The following is a 21,747-nucleotide window of genomic DNA, read 5'->3' on the forward strand; positions in this document are numbered from 1 at the left end:
CTGAAGTGGATGACTTCCTGATATGTGCTTACTGTGAAAACAGGCAAGTGCAGGCATTGCCCTAACTCAGATCTGCTGACAGAGGTGTTAGAGTTTGCAGTATGGGAACGATTTTAGAATATGTCCTTGTTTTCATCTAACCTTGCAAATGGGTTTATTTTATTTACCTAGACCTGCTAATATTTGATTTTCTCTTAACTGAAAGCAAATATAAGCCTCCAAATTAGCACGTTATCGGTTGTGAGGCTCATATCTCATTTAAGTGTTTCATAACGTGCAGCCTGATGCTTACTTTTCCCAAGCAGCACAGAATGAAGCCCTTGCACTGTTGAGTGCTGAATATTGTTGAACCTGTAAGATAGCAGCATGATTGACTTCTAAACTATTTATGCTGAGAAGTTCTCAACAGGAATCAAAGGCTTTTCTGATGTCGTGATGCAGCGTGTGTGCTAAAACTCCCCATCGTAGGAAATCCAGTGAGATATACTGAAGCTTTCAAAGATTGTAACTATATTCCCTTCCTTCTCTGTCTCACTCATGTCTCACTTCAAGAAGATTTGTTAACTAATAGCATTTAGCTGACTAATAGCATTTAGTCAGTACCTTTATCTAAGATTATAAAATAAAAAAGTTTTATTGCTAAAAATAAATGAAGGATGCCTTCAGAGGTGGTGTTTATTCAGTATTTGTGCTGTAAACAGAAATCCTCTAGGGTTTGGTCATGCACTGTATATCTAGTGTACAGTTTTTCAAGCTTCTCAGCAAGTATGTTGCCCTAGTCATTGCTAAGAAAGTTGCTACAGTTTTTACTGTGTGTTTACACTGTCTTGAGACCGTTCTCTGTCTCATATGCTTCAATGTGATGTGATGGTGCTGGATACGTGTTTAGAGTTGTTACTATACTTTAGAATCTGGTGTCTGTTTGGTGGACATCCTGACGGATAACAACGCAATCCACTGATGCCTAAAACCTTTGCAAACTATTGCATATACGCACACGCACTCAGTTGCTCGCATTATCTGCTTGCTTTCATCACTTTCTCATTCAAGCGCTCTCTTTAAATTCCACCTAATAAGAATATGTTGTCTTGGGGCCGTCTGGTCAGCTTGAACTAGGATGTCAGTGAGAACACAATGGGGCATAGCACTGACTTAACATCACGGTTAATAATTTACAGACCTGCTGCAAATGGTTCACAGCACATTTTTTTTCCCATGAGGAGATCACTTGTTTAAATTGTGGTGTGAATAACTGACTATATTCAAGCGCAGCTCGCAGAGTCCAATTACTAATCTCAGCAGATAAGCATTTCTGTTGTTATCTGGAGTTTTGAATTCAATTGAATGTGAGAACAGGGGCCACGCAAGTCGATGTTGGTCAGTAATAATGCATCTTTGTTCATATACAATGGCAAACTTTGAATCGCTCGGGATCCCTGCTTAACAAAGCATTTTGATGGAAATCAAGGTCAGATTGATGTTTATTTGTTTTGGCCTTAGGACCTGTATGAAAATAGCCCTCAATGAGGAAAAACTCCCACGAAAACCTCATCAACATTAAAGGCAGTTTGTTCTGTTTGTGTGTTGCTGTTTACCAGGGAGGCTTTTGATCACTGACACCCCCCATAGATAAAGTGAAGCATGAAGGCCAAATCCTGCCCCGCATTGATCTGAACAAACATCCCTCTCCCGTTGCCAGCATACACGCACACACACACACACACGCACACACACGCTGTCCTAATATTACCATAGTGTTAGTACTCTACAGCAAGATCAACAGTGTGTGACAACAGCTGTGTCACATTATGAATATTGCAACATCAATGGGTGCAGAGGTCATTATACGAATTAATAGGCAGTGGTGCTGTCATTAACGCTATCCAAACACGCCTATAGTTAATGCGAATGATCCAAATTTTTTAAATCTAATTGTTTATTCATGCTGTCCCTCCATTATTCGTTTTCAGCTTTTGCTAATGGCACTAGGGTGATCCTGTGTGTAAGTTGCAAACAGAGATTTTGCACTATTCTGTGAATGTCATTTCTTCAAAGTTGCCCTGCATTATTAATTTGAGTGTTAGTTTCAAGTTGCCTTGGGTACTTATCTTTGTGTTTTTACCCTCCAACCCTCTGTAATCTCCTATTACCCCCTCCTCTTTGCCCATTCCCCCTTTGCCACCCTCCTCTCTTTCCCTCCCTTTTTTTCTCTCCCAGGCGAGTGATGCATGCTGCAAACGGTGCGTGCGTGTAGTGTGAGCGAGAGCCATCGGTGTATACGTGTGCTTGTGTTGCGCGTGTGTTTGACTGTATGAGTGTGTGTGCTTGAATGTGTGTTGAGAGAGCGAGAGAGAGCGAGAGTGAACGAGCGAGAGAGAGAGAGAGAGAGAGAGAGAGAGAGAGAGACGGATAGACCGAGCCTCTAACACGGAGCATGCCTCTGCGTCCGGCAGCCGGCAAACATGAGCCACCGAGCCCTCCACGGCAGGACCAGCAGCAGCAGCAGCACACACACACACACTCACACACACTCACACACCCTCACACACACGCAGCAAACGGCAGCCAGGGGGCCAGCACTGACAGCAGCAGCTCCCGGGAAGAGGACAGTGGCGTTCCCGTTCCTCACGGTGTTCCGGCTTTCCGTCCCAGTGCAGAGCGTAGCAACAGTGCAAGAGCACCCATGGAGGAGCCAACAGGCAACACGGTGGTCATCCGCATTGGAATCCCAGACTTGCAGCAGACGGTAAGAGCTAATTCTGTAGCCAGAGTATAAAAGAGAGGTAATCTGCCTCTCCCCCTTCCTCTTTGAATAGGTGCTTTCTACCTCTCTACTGCTGGCTTTATGTATTATCTGTCCTTTTAAACATCGTCAGCTTTTAATTTTTCGTCTTTTCCGTCAGCTTCTCTTTATCCTTATCACCCATGCTCTTCTTTTCCCTTGTTTTTGGTTTTTGTTTTTTTTTGGTATGCACACTTAGTAGCTGTGTTTGCTTGCTGGCTTCTGGGGGTTCCACTCCTCCCCTCCCCACCTTTTCCACTGTTGCCTCGCTAATAAATCTACCTCTTCATTAACTGGGCTTCAGCTGACTTTGACAACTGGCCACTTAGCGTGAGAATGGGGGTCTGAGGGAAGGGGGAGGAACGGAAAAGGCATCAGGGGTAACGGAGGCTGTGAGGTGATTGCAAATGCACAAGAAGGCACGAGGTAGAGAATCATGACAGTTGTACCTAAACAGTAAAACTTTACCTCATCATGTCGTCTTCCCACTGTGTTTGCTCTGTGCCCAGAGAGTATAACGGGTCCAATCATACACTGTTCCTCCACTAATGAAGCTGCAGTTTCTCTGAATGTGTAGCCTGTGCCTGTGTAGTATTGCAGCCACTGAAAATAAAAGCAGAACCATCAGACTGTTGAAACCATTTGATCGCCTTCACAAGTGTGTCCATATCGGTATGTGATTGCTGCAGAGGGTGGTGTGAAACAGGACAAATGGGCACATAGTAAATTAGTTCTGTCATTCAGTTTTCAAGCTCTGCTATCTCATTCATGTAGATTCAACAACATTGAGTAATGCAGTGCAGTGGAACATCTCTCACTGAAGTGTCAAGGTGCCATTTCTTTGAGGTTAACGGGAATCTTCAATTTGATTGCCTGGAACTGCACTTAACTGCAAAGAAATAGCATTTTACTGTTTGATTGGCTGTAAAATAAAACGTTCAGCCCAACATACCTTGACCCCATGTTATATTTTTATATATTATAGCTGTTATATATTATAGCAATAGATATATATGTATATATCTATTGCTGCTCTCTCTCTCTCTTTCTCTCTCTCTCTCTCTCGCTCTCAATATATATAAATATATATATATATATATATATATATATATATATATATATATATATATATATATATATATATATATATATATGTCAGTAGCACATATAAGATCACACTATTAGACAAATGAAGTGACGTTCCTCTGGAATATCACATGACTCTGAGTCAACACTTATCAACTTATCTTGCCATTCACCTTCTGTTTCACATTAATGCCTGAGATATTGTCTATTAATTGTAAAGCAAAACACAGATTATACCCTGGCAGCCATTTGCTACATACTTGTGCTCAGTTACTGAGCTTTTTGCAAGAAGTTAGGCTGAGTGTCCCGTTTCTATTCATTCTGCAGACGTTGATGGCAAAGGCAAGAGGCCGGTGCTCTGTTTGTTGTTGTTGATTACCTCATAGTTGTTGGATACTTGGCTGAAATGACCCATTGTATCTTAGTGAGGCTCCAGCACCAAATGCCAGGAATAAAGGCAGGAAATAAAAGGAAGGCAGCTGAAAAGAAAGTAGAGAATTCCCCAAAGGTGCTATAGAATAGCCCTGTGTGGACAAAAATGTTTTCAAGCAAGCTCAAACTCATGTCCACACAAACACTCAAAACTCTCAGCATGCAAATATGTAATTATATAGAATAAGTATTTGCAGTTACATGAAAGAATACACACACACACCTGGGCATGGTTTTACAAGCTTACACAGTTACACACTCAAACATGCACTCATGTTCATGAGTCCTAATCCCATTGCCCGGGGAATTGCCTTAATGTGGTTATGTAATGTTAAGATGCTCCACGAATTATTAGTTTCAGTTTCAGCGAGTCCCATTTGGTCCAGTATATGGATAAGAAAGCAAGAACACATATGGGATGACACAGTGATAGAGGGAAAGACAAACAGAGAGTTTGCCTGAAATCTGACAGACAAACATAGAGACAGATGACAGATGGCCAGATTCTGACAGTTTGAATCTTTTATGGAGCAGTCAAAAGTGACTCGTGTGTACTCTGAGCAAGCAGGAGATTACACTAGAATAGTCTGCCTGAAGTAGGATTACACATCTCCTGCTGTGTTTCAAGCCTAGATCAGGAGAATGAAGCACCATACAAAGATCATGCTGGGCAACATTTTCCCTTTTCTGCGAGAAATTAGGGTGGAGCACAACCCAATATGCAGTAAAGCCAGAGTATAAAATAGTTATTAGTTCCTTCACAATTCCTTTCTCGATCTCTGGCCTATTATGTTGAGTTCTCAGTATTTTTTCAGCCTAATTAATCTGAAGTAGGGGAATTATTTCTGGTGCTATTCTTGCATGTGAACTGTGTTTTGAGAATTTCTTCTTCAGGTGTGGTTAGGTGATGGAGTAAAATAAAGAGTGGTGTTAACATTATGGAAGACAATTATGGAAATTATGGAAGAAAATTAATGGATTTTAGTCATTCAGCTTGCAATTTATTCTAAGCAAGTCCGTCATTACATAAAAGTACTGTTCAGTCTTTGGCAAACATTTGATCTCTAACTGTATTTTGGCAACAGGAGATAGGACAGTTGCATTAGCAGTCAGTACCACCTTTTGTTCGGTCGGGGTGTTTGGGAAATTATTTGTAAAGATTGTACTTTTTTCCGACCACGGGTATCATTTGGTATTCATCATACCCAGCTTCACGAAAATTCTATTTTTGTGATTGAAGCAAAAAAGATAGATTCCCAATACCGCTAATGGGTGTCATTCATCTCTCAAAAGAGAGGGAGACACACACATAAATAGTCTGCCCCACTATTGCCTACCTGCTTTAATCCATCTTCTCCATTTATTTTCGTGTTACGTCTCTCAGTGCATCCCATTTCTTTATCCATTCACAGAATACATTTTTCTGTCAGGTGTAGAAATCTGTCACGATTATGATGTTGAGAAAATAATTTTAAAAATAAACAAAAAACAAACCAAAAACCCCCCACAGGACTTGTTATATAGACCTTTGGGTTTGAGAGTTACACGCAGTATGCTTTCTCTTTGAAAAACCATTTGTCTTGTGGAAACTCGAGGTTTCAGCTCTCTTGTTTGTAACAATAGTTGCTGCATCTTATTGGGTCGAAGTGAAATAGACATCTTGAAGACTCTTTCATTGTCTTTTTCCTGTTCACATGCTTGCATGTAGCAGCATATGGTGTCCCTCCTTACACTTTACATCCTTTTGTGCTGGACTTAGCACTTTGTGATGCCCTCTTTGTCTTTTCTGTTGTTTTTGAATTTTTTTCCACCTCTTCTGTCTGCCTGTGTAGTTGGCTTATAAGGTACCCTGTTTTTCCTGTCTGCTACTGTCTTGAACTGCTGTCTGAGTTATTTTCTGGAAACATTTGGCACATGTACATATGTAGGCTTAATATTTCATTAAAGACATTGTCCTTGACATTTTTCATTCTACAGTACTCTTCAAAAGTCTTGAGTCACCGCTAATTTCGTTATATTTTGCTAGGAAAATACGAAATAGGTGCAACAATTTATTGAAGTTGAGGCAGTCTTAAGAAGTCTTTAGGAATAGTTCTCCAGGCTTCTTGAAGAGCATCTTCTTTGGATGTTTGCTGCCTTTTGTTCTGTTCTCTGATAAGATGATCCCACACTGCTTCATTAATGTCGAGGTCCACATGCTGTGGAGTGTTCCATTGTGCGGTTTTCTCTCCATGGTATAGTTTTGCTGCAGTGGCAGTGTGTTTGGAATCAATGCAAAAAAATTATGCTGTTGCAAATCAGGCAGATTACAGACTTTACTACGTGGTGTTTAAACATATGATTGCATTTTTCAGTTTTCCATCTGTTTTGACAAGATCCCCAAAACCGATGGAACCCATTGAACCCCAAATTTCAAACTTGGTTTCATCACTCCATTGATTTTCACTCCAGTTCTTGTATAATTTGGCATTGTTCAGTCATCCGTTTCCCTTTCTTTAAAATGGCTTTTGCAAAGCGACCCTTCCACTGAAACCCCGAAGACATAACTTTTACATACTGGTAAAGTTTTTGTTTTGCTTTTTAGGCCTTCCCCACTTCTCCTTGTTCAATTTCCTGTGCACTACAAACCGTTCCAAGATAGACCATGTTTTCAGCTGACTGAGGATGGCTTAGTTGGTGCAAAAATCCAGCTTTATACCTGTTATTTTTTAGCATTTTTCATTAAGCTAACTAAAGAAATTCAAAGGCTGCCGACAGGATGCTAGAAATAAAGTCACTAAAGATACTTGTCTGTAAACACAATGCTGGTTCATCCCTGCTGTCTTTTTTGTGCTGTTGAAATTTTTAAAAAGTCTGTGCTAGTGACTAATTGTTCAAACGCCATCTCAATTATTCAAATTTAGAATTTTTATTAGTCAAAGTGAAAAATGGCAGTTTTTGTAGGACTGTTAAATTTAATTTTGATCTCGTGATGTGGAAAATATACTATTAAGTTTAAAAATGTCTCTTCTCCATTAACCCCAAGGCTTGTCATTTTGACATTACAGTTGTAAATCTGTTGCTGAATAAATAATAGGATTTTTATTTTCAAGTGGAAATTTCAAAAATTGAAAAAAAGCTAAAAAAAAATTGGCCAATTTACCGAGTAGATATCCAGTGACAGTTATGCCTTATGTCATTTTTGTACTCTGTGGAACATGTGGCCATCATGTTTTGAGTACCTGCTGTGTAGCCTCCTGGCAGATTAATCTCTTTTGTCCCTTTTGTGTGTTCTTGTTTAACTACCATCTGCCTGCATCGTCAGTCCAGATGATATTTTGACGTATTTCCAAATATGCAACTGTTGTTTTCCTTAGCCAGTAAGAGTGGGGACCTGCCATTTAGTAACTTGTTAATCAGTACTGCTCGAGTGGCTGAGCTGATTTACACTGCAGATTGGTTGAATGCAGGCTGCAAAATTTAGTAGCTGAAAAACAAATGTGATTTCAGTTCTGTTATTCTGGTGTTACCCAAATTAACAGTTCTGCTGGTGCCTTTCTGAGTAGAGAAGGGATTTCCCCGTGCATCTAGTAAATTGGTGCGGGTGTAGGTGTGAGTGGTAGTCTGTCTCTCTGATGACCTGCCCTGGGTGTAGCTCATCTCTCACTCAGTGTCAGCTGGGATAGGCTCCAGCTCCCTGCAACTCAGCTGGATAAGTTGTTAAGAAAATGGATGGATTGAGATTTAGAAGCAGAAACCAAATATTAACAGACCCGGACTGAGGTCAAGCCCCCGAAAATAATTCAGGACTAAGAACGCAACATTTCAGTCCAAATACTGACACAGACACCTTGACTCAAACGATCTGTTTCTTTAGTTTATTTGTTTTTTTATTTTATGTCCAGTTGATACTATTTTTAAGTGTTTGTTTTTTTTTTGAGAAGGACAACCGCTGCCTAAGCGAAACCCTGTAGTGATCCCATATGTGTCAGGAGTATCGGAGCAGTTGAGACACATTTTTTCTAAACACCGGGTTTCTGTGGCTTTTAAACCCCAAAACACACTGCGCCAAAAATTGGTCCACCCCAAGGATCGGGTCCCCCCGACACAGAGTAACATAGTGTACACTGTTAAGTGCCAGGAGGATTGCCAGGATTTATAGCGGATGGCACAACACAGAAGAGCTACCTCGTCAGGCCAGGACTCTACAGTCTATTTACACCTACAGGCCAGTGGACACTCTTTCAAGGATGAGGATGTACACATCCTGGACAGGGAGGAACGCTGGTTTGAGCGCGGAGTCAAGGAGGCCATTTACGTGAAAAGGGGAAGACCATCTCTTAATCGAGGAGGGGGCCTAAGGGTACATCTTACAATCTTACAATGCTGTGATTGCAGCCATTCCCCAACTCTCTGTGAATGGTACTCATGGACATTGATCAGTGGTCTTTGATCAGAGGGTTTTGGTCAGTGGTTATGAGAATTTGCATAATTAAGATTAAGGAACTGACCTCCCAGCCCATTGTCCCTTCAGTGGGCTGGTTTCAGTCATTATGTAAATGTACTGTTTATAAGATTTGGGGAAACCTCAAGTTTAATTGGGAGGCAACTGCTATCAAATATTTAGGAGTGTTTCTGCCTAGAGATCTGACACAACTGTATGATATTAATTACAGTCGTATTAATAGAGAAATATATAGCGATCTCAACATTTGGGCCTTGCTCCCTCTCGACCTTGGCAACAGGATACAGATAATTAAAATGAGAATTCTTCCCAAACTACTCTCTTTTTCTTGCTTTACCTATTCAAATTCCAGAGAAGCAATTCAGGGAATGGAATAAACAGATTTCGAGACACATTTGGCTTAACAAAAGACCAAGGGTGAAGTTCTCTACTTTGCAGTTGCCGAAAGAAAAAGGGGGCCTGGCTCTACCTTCATTAAGGGATTACTACTTATCTGCTCAGCTGAGGTCCTTGGTGTGTTGGTGTAACCCATCCTTTTGTGCAAGGTGGAAGACGATTGAGATGTCTCTCTCGGACACGCCAATCCAGTCTAGACTTGGTCACGCAGCTTCTGATTTGGACGATACCTTGACGCCCAGCCACTGGGTCACTTTTACATTAAAAATATGAAGGGGAGTGGTCAAGCAGGCACAACTCCAGGAAGAAATAAAACTTCTGAGGTGGCCAGCGTATGACCCTGATTTTTTACCTGCTTCCCACGATAGTAGATTTAAACAATGGGTGTGGCATGGAATCACTGCTGGGTGTTCGGTTATTGTAAAATCTAAAATTATGGCTTTTGATACCCTATGCAAGACTTACGAGCTCGAGAAACAAGACTTTTTTCGATACTTGCAACTCCGTGACTATATTGGCAAAAGACTAAAGAGCTGTGTCCGTGGAGACTTCTGAATTGTTAATATTTTCAATGATGCTTATGACTCTGGGAGTAACAGAGCCTTGATAAGTAAATTGTACAAATGTATGACTAAACTCAAAGGGAACTCAACGATTTACATAAAGCAGAAATGGGAAAAAGAAATGGACATTGTGATTACAGAAGATGGGTGGGCACGGATCTGGGAGACACAGTTTACCACAACTAACTCCAACAAGTGGCGGGACTTCTGCTGGAAGAACATTATACGCTATTTCATAACGCCTAAACAGAAGTCTAAATTCAGTGCCACACCTGCGTTTTGCTGGAGGAATTGTGGGGAAGACATGGCTGATTACGGTCATATATTCTGGTCCTGCCCACTCATACGACCCTTCTGGACGGAAGTTGTAAAGATAATTACAGAGGTGTTGGGATTCCACGTGTCTTGTACATTTACCTCATTGTATCTGGGATATTTTACAGATGATTTAGTTGCAGATGATTGTAGTGTTGGACCCAATAAACATATGCTGGAGCGACTATTTTGACAGCAGAACTTTAATTTGAAGTTGTCGTTTCATTCACAGACACTCCCGCTCTCTTTGTGCTGTCACGTCCGCTCCCCCTCCGACTGTCACTGCCAACATAAAAAGACACACAATCAATGTCAGATCCCAGCACACCTGTTCACCCCGCCCCTGCGCCGCCCTGGGAGCTCACTGTGTCACCCCTCCTCTGCAGCTGGCCAGAGACCACACCCACGCCACAATGATGTTTATCTTCTGAAAGTTCTCTTGGCTTCTGCGAAGAAGGCCATAACAAAACGCTGGCTCTGTAGAGACCCTCCCACTGTAACACTTTTTACCTCTATAGTGGAAGACGTCAAATTGATGGAATGTATGACTTTCACTCTGCGACTGCAGGAAGATTTGGGAAGGAGACGATGGAGAAAATGGCTGGATTTTACAGCTTGTGGCAGCGCCCTTTAATGCATAGAATTAGTAATGCAGACTTGCTGACGTATGTATATGTGGATGTGCAGATGTATGTACGGGCGTATGTTATCTTCCCATGACCTCATATTGTTTCTGTTTTTTCTTTTTCTTTTTTTATTTTATCTTGTTGCATAAAAATGTTCCTAAATAAATAAAAAGTGTCCAAAAAAAAAAAAAAAGATTTGGGGAAATCTGCAGTCAGCTCAGACTGAAGAAGTCACTTGGATGAGTGACAAAACGTTTCTCCCACAAAACGCTACGTCCAGATGAACAGAATCAACTTTTGGAGATATTGTTAAGTTTGTAAACTGTTAATTTTGTTAACTACCTTTTTAGAAGTGTTTTATGTGTCTGACAAGCTTCCATGTTCAACAGTAAGTTGCTAAGAGCATGTTTTGGCTCATTGGTGCTGAGCAGGTATTCTGCAGTGAGCTTACCACAGAAAGCAGAGGTATTACAAGCGAGAGTGAATGAAAACATCAAATTTGTAGCAGGATAGCTAAAATAAGCTAAAATAAGCTACCCACAAAGCCAACCCTCATGATTGTTGCTTTAAGGTTCTTTTCTTGTATTAGAACTTTACTTGACCCCCCCCAAATTTAATCACTCTCATCTTTATTGCTTTTACATCTTGATGCATAATAATGAATGCATTTAGGAAATGTCATAGAGCGGGAAAATTGAAATCGTATACATAAAAAAAAAAAAAATCAAAGCATTTATCAGGGTTACTGCATTTTAAGTTAATTTTAAGTTAATTATTTTTTAAGTTATTATTTTAAGTTAATTATATATTGACAGATTGTACTTGTAACATCCTCTTTGCTTGAGGACAGCCTTAGACACTAGGCACCATCCAGTAAAATAGGAACTTTATTTAAGAAGCAGGTCTGAAACGAAACGTGTGATTATTAAAAATCTCATGTATGAATATGTATTGTTGGGATTAAATAATTTAAATAATTAAAATATATATGTATAAAATAAAGTCACTATAATACACAGTCTTCAATTAGAAGGTTTTACTGATCAGAAAATAATAAAAAGTCATCTAAACGTCACCCATCCACCACTTGATAGTTAATATGAGGTGTTTGTTGATATGCTGTGTTTGGTTTTCTCTAAACGTGGCACTGTGCTTTATGATTAAACCTCTTGGTCTCACCTGTCCAGAGGACGTTGTTCCAAAAGTCTGGTGGTTTGTTCACCTTGGGGTGAATTTGGGACATCCACTTCTGAGAATATTGGCAACTGTGTTAAATCTTGAACTCTGTTTCTGTAATTGGGCTTAGTTGTGTGTTGTTATTCATCCGATCTGGGTTAGTTCGATTAGTTATTTCTTGTTGATATTATCAAAATAATAATAGTATAGACAATATATTAGTGTCCTGAAATGATCAACCAAGGTTATGGTTATTCTTAAATTATTATTATTATGTCAAGTCATAATAATATAGGATTTTTAAGATACTGATAGTTGGTGATTTATAAATGCTTTATTGGCTGATATTTTTTTTCTTTTAGACACGCAAAACATAAACAGATTTCTCTTAAAGTTTTATGTGTAGTTATTTATTAACTCATTCATGCTCTAGTCAACTCACATCAGCAGGTTGTTGTGTTTGTGACATTATAAACATTGTTGCTGTCAGGGATGTTGAAGAGTTGCCTGTGGTAGACAAGCTGTACATTACCAACACTCGTACAGTGACTGAAGGGTGTTTCTTCTTTCTTTACATTTTCCATTAAAATATTGGTTTGCGGTCAAGCTCTAACTATAGGAATGTTATTTCTCATTAAATACTGTTGTTTCATTGATCTTTTTATACCAATCCATTGCTTTTTTCCCTCTGTATTACTTTCTTAGCCCTTTCTGTCTTTTGTGTGTCATCCTCATTTTTATCTTTTTCCTGAGTCTAGTCTCTGAGAAGCCTGGGAATATAAAGAGATATTAATATTAGCCCAGTCAGACTGACCTTTTGTCACAAGAGTGGTCTAGATATTAATTGTGTTTGTGCAGGGAGGACATCCCTCTCCATTGTAATATTATATCTATAACCAAAAATGGTTATATAGATATAGACGGCTGGCGTGTCCTGTGTTTCAAGCCAAAGGCATCTAAATGCATAAGCCTTCAGCTGTTTGACCATCGAGTTAAAATCAAATGCTATGTGCAGTGGATAGTGCTTTTGGAGACATTTTAAACACAATACTTGAAGTCTATACAGTAAGACTCTCTTCTTTGCAGCCAATGGGAAAAAGGAAGCCCCTAGGCAATACAGACATTTCCAATAGCCTGCACTACAGTAGTGATCTGCTACAGCCCTCTATTCTCAGCAGAGGAGCTCAGCTTCTACAGTTTTAACTGTAGTGAAATAAATCACTTAGCAACAGATAAACAGTCTTTGTGGCTCATGAAAAAGGATAACCATGACATAATTAGTTTTGGTTCCATATAAAAGACAAAAAAAATCTTCTAAGTGTAGGTTTGCACACTGTTTTGATGCGGTGCTAAAATTTTTTAAAAGATTACGCACACAGTGTTGTCTTTCCTACTTGAACTCTCTGCTTCTCTAGATCGAATTGATTTTATCACATGGATGCTTATAGAGCAGCCAGGTTGTGATTTCACAGTTAGCTGCTAGATAAATCATTTTAATCATGTTTAAGTTACACAGTTTTTATAGTGAAGGTTTTAAAAATGTTTCAAAGTAATCTAATCCAAAATGCAAAAAAGAGTAAAAGCAGGTACAAACGTATTTATTTATTGCAAATCGCTGTGTAGTATCTAAGTGTTTATGTGCCTATGCAGTTCTGAGTCTGTGTCTTATTGGAGTGTTCATATCTCAGTGATGACTGGCGTTAACTGTAAATCTTGTTGGCATATCAGTCTCGCCTGTCAACAGTAATGGAAAAGAGGACTTTAATCGATATTTGTTGCGTGTGCTGGTGTGTGTCCTTGTCCAATTATGCATGCATAAAGGAACATGGTGTCTGAATGAGGCAGATGGAAAGTAGAAGATTCTAAAGAGTTCTTATGACATGGAGTATACTTGTCAGTGGCATTTTTTAACAAGTTCAGAAAACATACTGCAATAATAAACCATTATGATACCATTTCACAGTTGGTGAAGATTTGTAGGTACATCCCTGGTTTAGATCTGGTGACTGTGGAGGCTATTTAACCCTGGAGAACCCATGGGGTCAGAGCCGACCCCATTGGTTTACTAGGGGTTTCTCCAGGGTTAAGTAAACTCATTGTCATGTTCAAGAAACCAGTTTGAGGTGAGCTGAGCTTTGTGACATGGAACATTATCCTGCTGGAAGCAGCCATCCAAAGATGAGTACAGTGTGGTCATAAAGGGATCGACATGGCCAGTAATAACGCTCAGGTAGGCAGTGGCGTTGAAATGATGCTCATTTTATGCTAAGGAGCCCAAAGTGTGCCATAAAAGTGATCTCCCACACCATTACATCACCAACAACCTCAGCCTTTGATACAAGGCATATTTTCAGCAGAAATTGAGAGTTATCAGTCCAGGGAACATATTTCAGATCTTCTATTTTATTATTGAAAATTGAGGGGTCTTTACCTTGTTTATTGTCTTGAGGTGACTGTGATTTGTGCTATATAAATAAAATTTAACTGCACTGAATTAAATTATGGTCCAACTTTAGCAAGCTTGTATGATTTATAGCTTCAGATTACTGTTTTTAGTTGACACGAATGGCGTGAACTTATGCTGCTGTGCTCCATCTGCTTCAAGTTTTGAAGTGTTGTTCATTCAGAGATGCTTGTCTGCATAACTTTGTTTTAGGAGTTGTGAGTTTGGATTGCTGTTATGTTAGCTTTTTTTAAAATTGTCCTCTGAACTCTGACATCAACAGAGTATTTACATTCAGAGAACTGCACAGCACTGCCTATTTTTCTTTTTTAAACCATTCTACATAAACCCTAGAGATGGTTTCATGGGAAAATCCCAAGAGATCGGTAGTTTCTGAAGTACTTAGACCAGTCCATCTGGCAACCAGCACTTAAATTGCCTTTTTTCCCCATTCTAATGCTCGGTTTGAACTTTAGCAGGTCATCTTAACCATGTCAACCTGTCAAAATACACAGAGGTGCTGCCATGTGATTGGTTGATTAGATATTTGTGTTAAAATGCTGTTGGACGGGTGTGCTGGTGTGTATAAATACAGCACTTTTTAAGTGCAGTTGTCTGTGTGTGAACTCCCAAGTGACACAAAGATATGAAAGAAAGTGTCGTGCAATAACAAATTTGACTAATTTGAACAAAACTAAAGACAATGTATCCTATTTTAGCTAGTTTTGTGAGTACCCAGTTATTTTTATATTTTATAATAAAATAAATAAGTGCGCAACCTGACATGTGCCTTGACCCCCAGTTTTAGCTTTAAGCTTTTAGCTTAGTGCTAATAAATTCTCACGCTTCTTCTGTGTTCTCCTTAGAGACCCTAATTAAAGTACGTCTCTGTCTCACCCTTAAACTACTAATGTGTAAACTCATATCATGTAGTGTGTGTTCGTATGCCCAGTAACTGTGGGTAATTCTGGTTATATGTATGTAAGTGCCATGACTTTGTGCTGCATGAGAGAACATGTCAGTGTAGATCAACAACACTGAGGTTTGTGTGATGCAGTGATCTGAATTTACTGCAACGGCCAAAATGTTTGGTCATAAGATAACCTGACTATTCCCAGCTGGCATACACGGTTTTAGTCCTATCTTTATGAAGGTTGCAATATTGAGGTTTTTGTTGAATCTGTTCTGAAGAAGTGACCCTTTGGATTTATTTAGCCTCAATGATAAAATTTAGATGGACAAATATAATAAAATATTTATTTTAAGAGCTGTTACTAATAGTTTTATGCAAGTATAGGACATGAAAATGATATCTACTCACCAGTTAATAAAGACTAAAATGATAAGGTTATTCTTTCAGCAAATTAGAGAAATTGTAACTTGCCTAAAGGACAGGAGATGAATCCAGGGATTTAAAAGTTACATCCATAATCATTAACTGCTTTTACTGTGTTTTTAGATTTTTAGAAGTGACAAGTTGAAGGGTTGCTTTAAGCAGTAACCCACCTAAATGCATTTTATGTCCATTTATGCTATTGCATTTTTAAATTCTATTTGACTTTAATACCAGAAAAAAAAATACCAGTGTGGTCTGTGACTGACTCAACTGCACAGCTTGGGCTAGGCTTAGATGTGTGGCCTCGTGGTGTAGTCATCCACTTTTTCATTTAGGAGTTGTTTTCTTTGTACTGCAGACACATCCAAGTCTCAGCAGGCTGGCAAAGAGTGAAATCAGTAGTGATAAAAGTATCTGAGATTCTGCATGCAGGTAAGCTGATAAAGTGAAGGGTTGTCGTTTGTGGAATGACAACAGGGAAGGCATACAGGAAGCAGCGTGACCTGGGATGCACACTTGCATTCTGTGCCACTGTACTGATTGTTTTTATAAAGCAAGAAACACAGTGGATATTATGCTGATATTTCTCCAAGAATTTACCGGAAAGTCTGAAGACCCTGGGCTGTGACTGGCATCTTTCTGCTGTCATACCTCTTTGTGCTGTGACTCTTGGTAAAGAGGCAATCGAAGGATGATGTCAGTTTCATTCAAACCCAGCAGGCATCTCAAAAAGCAAGACATGAAGCTGAGAACGTTATTCATCCTCCAGGGAGAAGTGAAGGCCCACAATGAAAACATTAGTTTTTTTATTAGGAACAAGATAATGTGATTTTTGATCTCATTTCAGTCACTTATGCAGATTAAGTAAAGCGCGCATGCCCTTTTTTGTGCATTTTATTAGGCTAGAGAGTGCCCAAACATGCGCACTCGCATTGGAACACATGCAGAAGTTAGGAAATTGCTTTGATTAGGATGATATTCACACCTGGAAATATACATCTTTTAAGCTGATACTTGAAAACTGTCACTGTGTCACTCCCTGACACATCCTTGAGACCATACTCTTAAAAACAAATCTGTAAGAAGCGATCCAGCTGTCTAAAATCTAACATCACCACAGTGATGTAAGAAAGGCGGGATGGCCGTGACATGAAAAAGATTAAATTTGATGAAAAGCAGAGAAGGGTTATTGACAGGTGATGTACCTATATCATGACATGAGTTCAGGCATGTCTACAGCAATTTCACAAAAAGGTCTGGCAATACCACAAAGGGGCCTTAAACTTTGACAGACTCCATCACTAAAGAGTGACTGTGGGCTATAGCAACAGTGGACAGACAGGCAGGTTTGGGACAACATCTCATATTGTCAGTTGATAGGAGGTTGAGTTTAAAGAAGTCTGCTGAATTGTGTTCTTGCTTCGGGGACATAGTTTTGAAGTTATTCATAAATAGAATATAGTATTTTCAGTCAAAGGATCTGTGGCATTGCTACACATTTGGCTAGATGCATGTCTTACTCAGGAAGGTTGGTTGAAGAAATTTGCTTAAATAGCTTTAACCAGAGAGGCTGGTAAATTTCAGCAAGTTTCCTTGGCAACCAGCTGGGGTGCACTGCTCCTTGGCACACCCCGAAAAGTAACTGGCTGATGTTATGCAAATTTAAGAAAAGAGACACTAGAGCAAACACAGACAGGCCAATAGGCAGGATAAATCTGTCCCTTGAAACCAAATTGTTTCCTCTCTTAAAAAGCTGTGTAAAATGTATTATGTAAGCTCACACTGTTTACTGACTGCAGACAGCGTCGTGCTGCACCTGCCTGATGTGATTGTTAAGATGCAGGATAGCCCTCTGTATTGCGCTCGTGCTTCCACGGAGGATGCAGATAAATAGATTGTTCATTTAAAATGCACCGTGTGTTTTAGAGAGACTGAGGGAGACACAAAGTTTGGTGTAAGAAGAAGCAGAGGAAGCTGCTGAAGAATATCTCTGTAGCAACACCTTTTAGTGTGTGTTTGAGGTGGTGCACTGTACTGTACTGTAGATCACGAGTGATCTGAGTGAGTATTGAGGCTCTCCCACTCCCTGACAAATTTCTGTTTGTGCTTTAAGTCTTAAATAATGCAGTTCCAGTAGTTTATTTCCATGTGCAGTTATATTTCTGTGTGTAGCAAGAATACAGGTTATAATGATTCCTCCTCATATAAAAATCTATCATATTTACCACCTGAACTTCATAGGGGTTTACTACAAAGATGGTTCTGCAGTGACCACTGACTGGAGATTACAGCATGCTATCTCTTTAGAAATTCAGGTCCAGGGTTCCTTGCAGATAAAAAAAAGTAGGGTAGCTCCGAGTTTCATCTTAAAGCTACTCGATTTTAAGTTGCTAGAACTACACATCTATCTTTCTCGTGCTCGTGCACTCGCCATTACACTTCCTGTCTTCCTCTGTCTACGCTCTTATAGGCATTGACACAGCCCGTCCTTTACACTGGTACTCTTACACTCTGTTCGTCCTCTCTTTTCCTCACTTGATCATTTAGCACCTCTCTTCTTCTCCTGATAACAATATAATCAGTACAGTCTGCAATTATGTTAAAAAAAAGAGATAAGTAATTGAGGCAGCCTCAGCTTACAGAAGAACTGTAGTGAGATCACCAAGATTTTTGGAGATCTCGTTATTGTTAAGCGCTTGCCTCGGAGAACTGGGGCTGTTTTAAATGTAAAGGTCGGTCATAAAGAAGATTAATTTGATTGATTTTGTTCTGTTTGCAGTTTGTTATCTGTTTTAGGGAGCAAAGAGGAGAGTCTGACTTAGTAATCTATTCATGAAATTATCTTTAGAGTAAGCTTACCTTGCTTTTAGTGCCTAACGTTTTTCTGCAGATCTGTGTATGTCTTCCTCTGGAGTGGATAGTGTCAGTATAATTATATACATCATTAGCTCACGGAAAGAGATCAGCAGACAGAAAGAAATATTTTTACCAATTAATTGATCTCTGTTGTCTGTGAAAAAACCACCATGCATGATCAACTTTTTGAAGTTAAAATAAAGTTTGCTATCTTTGTAGATAACAATTATGAACAGGAAGTAGACATTAAAACCCCTTTTGTCATTAAGATTCATGTAAAACTGGTAATGTGGCACTTAGGACAGATTACGAGCACACACCTATCCTTTTCTATTCTACTTTCCTTGACAGCATACCACTTCAACACAAATTAAACTCAAGTACTCGTATCAAATCGACAGCCTGAATCACGCACCATTGTCCATAATTAGGGACGGTCCAGCCTCAGCATTTTCCCTGTGAACAGAGTCTGCAGCATGTGTGTGTTAATGCAGTGTCTCCCAAGGTGCCTGAATCTTGATGGTAGCCCATTAATCCGAGTTAATTGAATCAATCCCCCCCCCCCTTCATCTCAGGAGTGTAGCGTGGTGGTAGTTCAGATGTAAACCCTTAGATGGTGTCTCTACTTTACGCTATGGGATTTAGTGAGGTAGTCTGTTTCCTATGGCCTGTAGATCTTAAGGTTAAAAATAAGCGTGTTTACTAGATAATGATACTCAAAATCGAACTGATCTTGCGGTCACATGTAACATGTAATTATCAAAAGGAGTCAGGCTGTCTCATTTTATGTATATGGATGCTTGTTATGATAGACACAAATTGAGTTATTTTGTGTTTATATTAGTTTTAGAGGAGCCAGATGTGGCCTCGTGCCGTGTTCACTTGTAGCATCAATGTTTCATGGTTGACTTGTTACAAGCAGAGATGGAAGAGTGAGAGAAAAAAGGTGACTGCTGTTTGTTATCACCAAAATACCTTATCTCATTTTAGGGATAAAAACAAAAAAAACAAGGTGTTTGGAAATAGACAATCCTCTTATAAGGGACTGTACTGGGACCAGGTTCATGTAACCCTGTGAGGTATAAGTCATCATTAGTGTAGACCCTAACTCTATTCTAACGCTATGTTTTGGAGAAAAGCAAGAAGAACAGACTTTTCTGGAAAAAAACATCGAATTAGTTTTAGATAAGTATCGGTTAGAGGGTCATGCTTTTGTTAATATGAGAATAATTTTAAAGAAAATTACATTTTCGGTGCTTTGGATGTAAAAAGCAATGTGAAGGATTGTCAGTTAACATGGCTAAACAGAAGGAAAAGGATTTGTGTAAGACACACATCTCCAAAGACCCAGAAATAGCTAACAAACTTTCTGACATTATCTTAATTTTGTTTTAAGTTCACTCTCCAAAACTGTAACTAATTTCTACTCAAATAACCTCGAGTTTGAGGAAGTTCATTTTTACCTATTAAACTAACTAAATTAATTTATAGTTAATTTCAGCTGACTCTGTAATTAGTCAAGTGATAAAGAAAATGAATTGTTAATAATACAGCATTTCACCTGTTAAAAAGAGCCAAGTCACAGCACTAAATTATATGAAACTATTTCAAGATGCAGCTGACGGGTACCTTTAGTGTTGATTGTTTGTGATGATTATAGTTCTGTTCTTTATTGTTTGTGCACTACGATGATACAACTTTCAAAGGTCTCCAGTATTGGCTTGAATGTAATACGTGTAAGTTTTTAACAGCTTTCCTCTATAATTTTACAACTTAACTTGTCACAAGTTTTGACATCATTGAAAGCTACTGTTTGGGTTTTTTAAGTAGAAGCAATTTGAGAATTTGCAAATTCTGCTGTAAGCTAAATAACATACAGTTTAGCAAAAGCCTAGATGTACAGATACACAGGTCTTCGTGTATATGTTTGTATGTTCTATACTGAGGTAGAGATACTGTAGTGAGATAGATCACCAGGGAGTTCTCTGACACAGTTCCCATTTCATTGGTTAACTTGTTCTAGGTCCATGACACCTGGGTTTACAGCACAAACTGTGTCATTTCAGTGCACACTATAACTTGAGCCCCACAGCTCCCCTCCCATGCTTGAATCATTTTTGACTTCTCAGGGAATAATCTTGAATTAAATTCACTGAATTTAGTAATTCTTCATCTTGACAGATTTCCAAATTATTGAGAGTTTTCTTGTTATTGTAGCAGATGGTCTAATAAATTTGTTAAGCACTATAAACATAACCAGTTAGCTTTTAAAGTGGTTATTAGTGATATTGGTGGGATTTATTGCTTAGCAACATATATTGTGTTGTGGAAGTTTTCCATTTAAATAAAGCCTGCAGACGAGCGGTGAGCGGTAGCTAACATTCTTTAATCCAAACACACAAAGAACAGACAACCAAGCTTGTGGAGAGCCTACATGACCGTGGGGCAGACGGTCAGCAGAGTCTCTCTGAGTCTAACATGGCTCTCAGTTAAATACCTTCTCCAGGAACAAAAGGCAGTACACAGCTGTTTCACACCTTAAGGTTCACACTCCCTTGCTACCTCCCAGAGTCCTCGAAGACACAAAAGACTCTTCCTGTGGAGTTGTCTGCTTCCCCCAACTTCCTTACTAGACCCCCACCATTTGTCTTATAGTATGAGTGTGAAACATGCTTAAAAATCCAGTGGCACCAAGGCATCATACAATAAAATAATGTGATTAATACATAAGTAAAAGAAATTCCTATACAATTGCTTTTCCTGTTTAGGGTTCAGAATGAACTTGGGGAACAGGTGGAGATGCACATTATGAATGTTTATTATCCTTTATTTATCCAGGTGAAAAGTCTCGTGGAGATTTAAACGTCATTTCCAAGAGAAACATTATGCAGTTATTATACACTATTATACAGAGATGATGGAGAACCTGGCCAACAGATCTACAAGGTGACTATGAGGTATAATAGTCAGACAGAGGCTGGTCATTTAGTGTATCACGAAAACCTAAGCTTGCATGTAGTTGATTGCAAGCATACAAGTAAACATAAGTACCACGCAGTAGTATCTGGTGACTGAACTCACGTATTAAACCGATTCCATATATCATCTTGTTTATAATGGAACAAACACATGTTAGTCGAGCTGTTTTACACTAAACCTTTAGGATACTGGTCAGGACTCGTAGCTCTCCCTGCGTCCAGTAGGAGGCTCAGCAGCGTTAATTAGTGCATATGTCATCTGGGCAGCGACAGCCAGAGGTCTTGGGAGATGGAGACAGGGCTGTGTGAGAATC

The 21,747-nt window shown here is 39.3% G+C and overlaps 1 protein-coding gene across 7 annotated transcripts in view; it reads left to right on the forward strand.

Annotated features, from left to right (window-relative positions):
• Positions 1 to 2,251: 2,251 nt before the first annotated feature.
• Positions 2,252 to 21,747, forward strand: part of shank3a (SH3 and multiple ankyrin repeat domains 3a) — a 167,287-nt gene continuing 147,791 nt past the window's right edge. For all 7 annotated transcript variants that reach the window (XR_015719240.1, XM_087843066.1, XM_087843060.1 and 4 more), the window contains exon 1: positions 2,252 to 2,746. Coding sequence is in view for 6 of the 7 variants with exons in the window: in XM_087843066.1 (XP_087699192.1) it covers positions 2,435 to 2,746 (312 nt within the window). In the remaining variant the exon portion in view is untranslated. The remainder of the gene's footprint in view (positions 2,747 to 21,747) is intronic.

The sequence above is a fragment of the Neolamprologus brichardi genome, chromosome 7, assembly GCF_056152115.1.
Source record: "Neolamprologus brichardi isolate AB-2024 chromosome 7, ASM5615211v1, whole genome shotgun sequence".
NCBI lineage: Eukaryota > Metazoa > Chordata > Actinopteri > Cichliformes > Cichlidae > Neolamprologus > Neolamprologus brichardi.